This window comes from Pteropus alecto, unplaced genomic scaffold, assembly GCF_000325575.1.
Source record: "Pteropus alecto unplaced genomic scaffold, ASM32557v1 scaffold231, whole genome shotgun sequence".
In the NCBI taxonomy this organism is placed as follows: domain Eukaryota; kingdom Metazoa; phylum Chordata; class Mammalia; order Chiroptera; family Pteropodidae; genus Pteropus; species Pteropus alecto.
The window spans coordinates 731,529-740,034 of NW_006431805.1; the positions used below are offsets into that span (position 1 = coordinate 731,529).

Consider the following 8,506-nt stretch of genomic DNA (forward strand, 5'->3'; position numbering starts at 1 on the left):
AAGCAAGATTTTTCATGGCAATATTTGGGGGTAAGATTAAGACTGTATTCTGTGAATTATATTGGGATAAATGCTGCAGCTACAAGGGCCACTGCCAAGTATTCTCAGAGCAAATGGGAAAAGGGTTAAAACTTTGCAGAGACTGCGATAAAACTTAGTAAAATTATACAAATATCATACATCTCTCTTTTCTATTTAAAACTATAAAAATGATAAAATGCTAATAGAAATAAGTTTTCTATCCATAGCTAAACTCATATCATCCTTTCAGAACTAGACCTCAACAGACCCTCAGTTATATATAATTTTAGGCAAGGTCCTTAACATAATTTTTTATTTGTTTGTTCTAGGGAACTCTTCCTCATTTTTAATAGCTATACAACATTCAATTTTGGAAATTAAAGTCAATTTAAAGAAAAATATTCTTTAGAATTTTATGTAGACCTCCTTTCTCCTTGAAGCCCCCTAATCTATGGACTCTCAAAGTTTAAGATTTATTTATTTAATACTTGAAAATTAACATTAGTAATAATCCACGTACTTAATGTGGCATTTACTTTACTGCAATTATGAAAATATTTATTTGGGCAACATTCAATCGAATCCTCTATTAGTTTTCAAGAAAGCATAATTTTTTTATAACTATTTCTTCTCTATGTTCCTATTCTTCCATAAATGTTTAAATGCTCTTATTGTCTTGAAAACAATACAAATGAATTTCACGTTGATCTTAACATTGGTGAATAACAATTTAAAATGAATGAGGCAAAACCTTCAACTCAAATATTACAATCTCCTGGTAACTGCATTTCAGACTTCAATGGTAAATATTGGATGTGGTCATTTTTAACATTGTTCAAATAAATATTTAATGTTTTTCCATTACTTCCATTTTCATTTCCCTCCATATTTTAATTACGTATTTTGGTTCCTTTGAAATGAGAATTTTTAGTGTTTTTCTGTCAGGTTAGCATACAAATGGAGTAAAGTTATAAAAAGAAAAAAAAACTTAATTGTGCTTTAAATATTACATTAAAATATTCTTAATATGTATTCTACACAAAACTCAAATAAATTTGACCTTTATAAAACATTCATAACTTACTTATGGAAGGTGGGTTGATAAGACATAAGAATTTTTAGAGGATTGGCATAGAAATATAAGTAGCTTACAACTTTCCACCATGACGTTATCTACAATAAGAACTAATGAAAGAATATGTCATTCCACATGTGATGTAAGTGCTTAGATTGGCTTAGTATGGTTCCTAACTGTCAGTTTTCCATAAATATTAGTTTTTATTGGTTCTTCTTTCCCTGCCCTTCTCTTCCCTGCTGAAAAGTACAATTCATGTACTTCTAGAGCTCTTAGTGTGGCTCTAAGTTGCAGGTCTGTGTACTGGACACATGTACTTTTATTGCCATTTTATAACTGGTCTGTGGGAGGCACAATGAAGTGATAGGAAGAACACTGGTCTATTAGTCAAGGCTTCTTAGTAACTAGCTGCCTAACTCCGTTACTAATCTTGAGAAGTCATTCAACCTCTCTCTGACTTAATTTTAGTAAAATAGTAATAATAGTATTTGCCTAATCTTCCTCATCAATAAATTAGGTCAATACTCTCTGACAAGTATAACATATAAAAGATATCATTACTATGCCTTATAAAATACATATGAAGTTAGCATTTACATTTGCATGTATAGATTTTAGTAGGGGTGAAATATTTGCCATTAATTGATGTATAAATCTTTAAAACTTATGCTCTGTAGTATATAGTTATGATAAATATATTTTAGTATTTTATCCCTATATGAGAATAGAAGGAAGGGTATCAATGTTCCCATTTTGTGTTGGGTCTTACAAGAACTAGATTGAAGGGGAAAAGAACATATTAAAGAATCAATTCACAAAAACAAAGTGAGTCGAAAGAAAGAGAGGTCAATACTCCATTATGATACCATTTACAAAGAAGACTTATATTCGTCTTTGTTTTGATTAGAGTATGTCAGATTTTTTTTTAGGGCTGATAAGTCCAAGCCGTTATTATTTTTAAGAAACCTCCATTCTTTAAAAGTGGCACATTATAATAATAAGCACTAGACACTTCTGAAAAATGACTTTAAAGTAATGCTTTTCTCTATCAAATGCTATGCTATTTTATTATCTGACCTATCTTGTAATGGTCTACTTTTCCTTCTCTCAAATTGGTAGCTTCATATTATATTACTGTACTAATAACTAACTGGACCCCAAACTAACATCACTACTGTGGCTTATTTGTTCTAAGAAGGTCACATTCTGAAAATGTTTCCACAAATTGAAATATAATTCATGCAATTAATTGCATATTTAATTTGGATTGAATCTAAGATTGAAGTGGAGCATTAACCGGCAAATTGTTTTCTCTATCTCTTATTCAGGTTAGGAAAACATGACTTTTCTAATGCGATCTTATTTAGCGCCAAATAATATAGTGCCCCTTTGAAAATTTGAAACAAATCAATGAAAGTAACTTGAACAAAACATAAAACTTAATACTTAGGTGGATAAATCATTTCTAAAATATTGCCATTAGTTCATGGATATGTTACCTCCCTCAAAAGAAAGGTTTGATAGCCCAAAGTATGTTTGTGATGCCTATTATTTCTTAAAGAAATCCCATTGTTTATATAAGCTAATAAGAGGTGAAGAAACACTTGGAAGAATACATGAGCTCTGGGTAGGAAAAATATATTTTTTTCTAAACGTAAATTTAAATCTTCAAAAACATAGACACATTTCTTGGCAGTTAAAAAAAATAAATAGTGAGAAGTTACTTTTAAATAACCATTCTGTCAGGAAAGGAACTCTCATCCTGAGGGGAAATTGCAATCAGTAACAAAGATTTCAACTCAGAGAAAATGATGTGGATCTTTACTCATGTTTGATTGTAAAAGAGAAAAAAAAAAAAAAAACTTTCTAAATGCCTTGCTTACTAAGCTAGTCATGCATTTCACTGTAGGTTTTAAAGCAGCGGAACATGCACAAGGGGCTCATAAGCATATTTTAAAGTTAGGAAATATCATTTATACCATTTTTATATTGTCCATATTGCCCCTAGAGAATAAGATTAAGCTTTAAACTCCTGTAAATCTACATTTTTGCTCACATTTGTATAATTTCATTTTAATAGAATGAGACATCAATGAATATATGATTAAGGGATAAGTCTAATACATTTATTCTACACAGATTTATTCAAATCTCAGGCATATATAGCACAGCAAAATACTATAAAGCCAGTTTGTGGTTGTCAGTGACGTTCATTGAGTAGATTTTGGATTTTTTTGTTGTTGGAATGAAATATTGACCTGGTCTTATTGTTTTTTTTTTTTTTTTTTTTGTGCAGCCTGAACACTGATGCTGGAACTCCAACTGGTCATAGGCCCGAATAGGGTGCTGTAGCAGTTACTTGCTTATCTAGTGCTGTAATTCTTTCGAATTTATACACAAATTCTTAAAATATGGAACCTTCGATTACTATTCATTCATGACCAATAAATAGAATCTTGAACGTAAAGGAAAAATGTGCTAGAGAATGGGCTTCACATGGTTTTAGGGAATAATCATAATGATGATTGAATATGATACTTTATACTTCTATAAACCTTTTCTTCTATGGAGTTCATACTGCTTCATAAACATTATCATATTAATCCACACAGCATCCTAGTGGAGTAAGTAGGTAGAAGAATTTTTAAGACAGAAAAATGCTATTTCTAAATGGCATGACAGAAATTAAAATGTAGACATGCCCCCTTTAAACCGTGATTATTATGAAATAGCTTTATATTTGGCTGACCTGGGATTTAACGGAAATTATGTGAAGATGTAACTTGTTTGCAAAAATGTTCAATATTTGTTATGACTGTTTTAGAGCTCACCTTTCTAAAAGATGCACATTGCTTGTAGTGCTCTCTAAGGGAATATAGAGAACTCTAGTTTATAGAATTTACCACACCTAGTTCTTTCTTTGATCTGTTGATGATGGAACAACTCATTTACTCCCTTTCTACTAGCACATTCCGTATCTGTAAAGAAGGCAATGATAAAAACACATACCCAAGCTACTAAGAATATCCCTTTTATTCTTTTCTGCTCTCCTCCCATCTCCAATCCTGTTTCCTCTTTATTGAGTTATCATCGAGCAAACAACTAAAAAATCTATAGGCTAAGAAAGAAGAAAGGCAGACATGATGGCTTAATCACATCATAAATATTTTCCATTGCTCACCCTCTGGTCTATATACAGCCAGATGCCTAAAATGTTCCAGTGATTAGAACCAAATGAGTCATATTGCTTGCATTGCCCAAGAAATGGCCTAAAATATTTTTAATTGTTTACTTAATGTCCACCTGGCCAAAAACTGGTGGCAAATATCTGTCATCATTTTTTCATGCCTCCTAAGAATCTAATAGAGCAATAGTCCAATGTGTTAAATTGTACTCAAGTGATCAAAAAGATTGAATTCCCCTCCTAAAGTGCCCTCTTTACATGAGCAAAATCTAATACATTGTTATTTTTACATGTACCCAACCAAGTTTTTATATATTCTTCAAATTAGTTCCCAGGGATAGTACATGCAATTTCTGCTGAAATGGCCACCTACTTTACACACTTTTAAATATTACATTAATTCACATCAGTGCGACATTCCGGTCGTTCCATTCTATGAAGGAATTTCTTCTAAGGCACAGGCATGTGGTTTCTGGTGTGCTCAACAGTCTGTAGGTCTACTTGTGTAGAGTAGATGTGGTGATTTAACCTAATTTAGTGAAATAATGCAAATTACAAATCATGGAGAAAGACTGAAGCAAATAAAATTTTAAAAAATTATTAATACCACATATCCGAATCAAATAACAAGGAAGTATGACTAAAAATATAACATCCTGAAATATCATTATTTGATAGGCAAACAAAATATGTTGAATTATAGAGAAAATTGAACAGCATTTTCAAATTAAGTCACTTAAAGACAAAGTAGATGTCTTTTTATCAATAGATATGTTTAATTGACTTTGGTTGAACTATAAGGAATCTCCATGTGTTTTTTTCTGGCCTTTCCCCACATATCTGCCTTTTTTGTTGGTACCTGATTTTAGCTTTTCTCCTTTCATCAGCTTCCAATATATACTGCAGAAAGCAAGTCTCACACTTACTTGAGTTTGGAACAGTCAGGTGTGACCCTTTAGACATCACTCAACTGATCAGCAGAGGCTCATTTCCTGTATAGAGGAGGCCACACCAGACTCCTGTATCATGGCATGCCCATGTTAGGCAGTGCTGTGCTAAGGGAAGGGCTGTATAGGCCTTCATTTTTATTTTTCAAACGATCATTTTGTGTGTAATGAATTTGCATTTTTACTTATCTGATAAATCTTAAACCAATAAATTCTGTCGCCTCTCCCTAAATGTCAGTGTGTGTCATTCCTTATAAGTTCCTAAACTCCCTAACATTCCTCTAGAGAGGCTTTGTTCTTTGCTTTTCCTGATCTTTAATCTTGTTTACACCCAGGATGCATATTAGATCATCTCTGTTTGGAGCTTAAGTACGAACCCTCTTAAAAACATGAAACATTCAATTACTAATCAGCTGTTTCCTGTTCCTAATGAAGTGAGCATGCTGGGTTTGGATTAAAATTCAGCTATTGCTTTCCTCTGTTTATGTTTCCAGATGTTTTTGTTTTATCTAAGAGTTTACTTTGACAGCTACTACTAAGTGATAAATCATTCATATTATAGCTGAAATGCATTTTGAAATTGAAATGTGGTAAATTTTGAGATTGCTCCAAGAAAAAGTGTCAGTTAGCAGGTCAATATTGGCTCCTTCCTTACAATCACTCAGTATTGGTGTACGTAAAACAGTAACAGAATTTATATTAACATTATACAGCATGCTACACAAGAGTCTATGTTGCTACTGTCTTCTAAATTAGGAGAAAAAGTTTTACTACTATGAAATCTCAATTTAATTGTATTCTGCATAGAAAACCTGATTCATAGTAATACTGTCTTCTTTTTGCTAGCTTAGCTTTTCTTTGGACTTTTGAACTGCTTTGGAAACGGTTCCTGATAGACCTTATAAATCGGCACATTAAATGAAGAATGTGGGCAGATACGTTTGTCTTCTTTTATAAAGATAATAATTAAACATAGTAAAGGAGGGAGATTTTCAGAAATTTCATTTTTCTAAAGGACAAATGATGATTGCTTTTTGGCGTTAGTTACTATATGTACCTTTTTTACAGGATATTATTTTGTTTTGTCATTGTTTTCAAGTTTGTAACGTTCACAGTTTATATTGCATGATTTAAACTTTAGCTATATTGTGTAAATTTCAATCCTGGTAAAATGACTGTCTGCCATTTGATGTTGAAGAACTTTCCTTTGACGTTTAGGCTGTGTATATAGAGGATGAGGTAGACTGGAAAACTGAGCAACTATTTGGTGCATTTTATCAGAATAAATATTCTCAGATGCCAGAAAAGGATCTGAACAATTATCTGGGGTGACAGACGACTAGACAGTTTCAAAAAATTCAAGCTTTGTTTTCTTCTGGTTGCTGGAAATGTTTGGGTGAATTTCAAGGTCTCTTTGATTGCCCTCTAATGAAGTCTGGCCCTCCAGGTTATCTGATTAACGTAGACACAAATATTATTCTTCTATTATCTTACCATATCATTCTTTTTGGTTCTGAGGTACTATCCAGAAAATCTCCCTGACACCCCACAATGTCTTCTACATAAAAATAATAAATATTTTAAAGATTTTATAAACAAGGCTTCAAAAGGGTATTTTCCTCCTGACAATGCTAAGCTTTGACTAGAATGAATATTTTAGACTATGCATATCAGTCCAATAATGATGATATATTCTTCTTTAGGTGTGAAGATGATACATTTGACTCACAAACATAGACTTTAGGTATTTCTTAATCATGGGTGATAGATTTGTACTGATCATCCACACTTTCTTTTCTGGTTCGTTTGTGACCATAGGCTAATTTTTATGAGGTAGCTGGATAGAGACTCAGGCCATAAGCCACGGCTATGGAGAAAAACAAGGTTAGACAAAAAGAGGTAAAATCGTCTTTGAAAATTGTTTCCAATTATAATTTTTACACACATTATCAAATATTTTCAGACTCTAGGATGATATGGATTATTTTGATTACCAAAATTTAAATAGGTACTGTTTTAATCAGACGGTATACTAAAATCATATTCAGAACTAGTCTCTCTTCATGCAGTATGCACAGTCTCAGGGTTAACCTGGGGAGAGGAAATTCTAAATGTAACAAAGCTGTCATTACCTTAGATCATGACCAGATACTGCTTTCACTCTTTTGGTAAAACATAGGGATCTCAAATATACCATATGTACAAAGCAAAAAGTCATGTAGGTAACTACAGACATCATAGTATGAAAAGAATCTTATCGGTCTTCAATGTTTTCAGTGCTGTGGAAAGAACAGAAGTTGTAGCATGAAATTTGAAGGATCTTCAAAAACTGACATGTTAACATATAGAAATGTTAAGAAATTTACAATTTTATCGAAACTAAATCAAGCCTGTTACATCATCAGATAATTCAGGTTTCTGAAGATAGATGTTTAATATTTTTAAGTACGTTTCAGAATTAATCCTCAGAGGAACTAACTTGTTTTCTTTTTTCAAAGGAGGTAACTATTACTGTTTAGCAATGGCACAACAGTTTTATTCAGCATGAAAGGTCCTCACTGGCTTTGCATAACTGAAGATGCTTGTGATTCCAGTTTGTCTCTGAAACTAACCAAAATGGAGTTATTTTGATTGTGTTTATCAGCAAAACTTTGTTTACTGAAGCAACTATTCAATTTATATTGTGTTATTAAAAAAGAAACGTGTGTACATTTTTAAAGCAACGATGTAAACTTTGTCTTCACATTAGATTGACCAGTTTAAGAATATGAACTAAATCCTTGTGAGTAAAGTAAATTGAACATATTTGATGATTTTCTATGCTTACTTCAGCTTGGCTTTTTGTCTTTTAGGGAAAAATGCAGTAGTGTGTTAGAGACTAGAAACTTATGTGTATGGTTTCTCTGTTTTATCATATATTAAGTTAAAGTACACCATCTTTGTTAGAAATGTATTTGCTAAACTTCAGTATTAATAAAAGCATTTTGACTTTGTCAATTGTCACTGAGTTTTTATTTTAGAAATGCCAACTGTAGTCATTGAAAGAGAATCATAGTGCAAATATGAACATAATTCTTACTTCGCCTGTTTAAATAGGCCAATAGTATTGCCTTTAGTTCTTCTACTGAATCACATCAGATTGCCTTTTTTCCTGGCTCTGTGTGCTTAGTGAACCTGCTTCTAGGAGGAAAGGTTGCATTGGGAAGTGGGAAAAATGTGGTGAATCAAGAATGAAAATCTTTCTGAATATCTATTATTTCCAAAGAGTTTATTCTTGAA

The 8,506-nt window shown here is 32.1% G+C and overlaps 1 protein-coding gene across 2 annotated transcripts in view; it reads left to right on the forward strand.

Annotated features, from left to right (window-relative positions):
• The window catches only part of DACH2 (dachshund family transcription factor 2), a 688,009-nt gene extending 679,789 nt beyond the window's left edge, over window positions 1–8,220 (forward strand). Inside the window, exons 11-12 of one of the 2 annotated variants that reach the window (XM_006905925.1) lie at window positions 3,393–3,439; window positions 7,726–8,220. In XM_006905925.1, the coding sequence (XP_006905987.1) occupies window positions 3,393–3,397 (5 nt within the window). In that variant the 3' untranslated portion in view covers window positions 3,398–3,439; window positions 7,726–8,220. The remainder of the gene's footprint in view (window positions 1–3,392; window positions 3,440–7,725) is intronic. The other variant, XM_006905924.1, reaches the window with a different exon arrangement.
• Window positions 8,221–8,506: the final 286 nt, after the last annotated feature.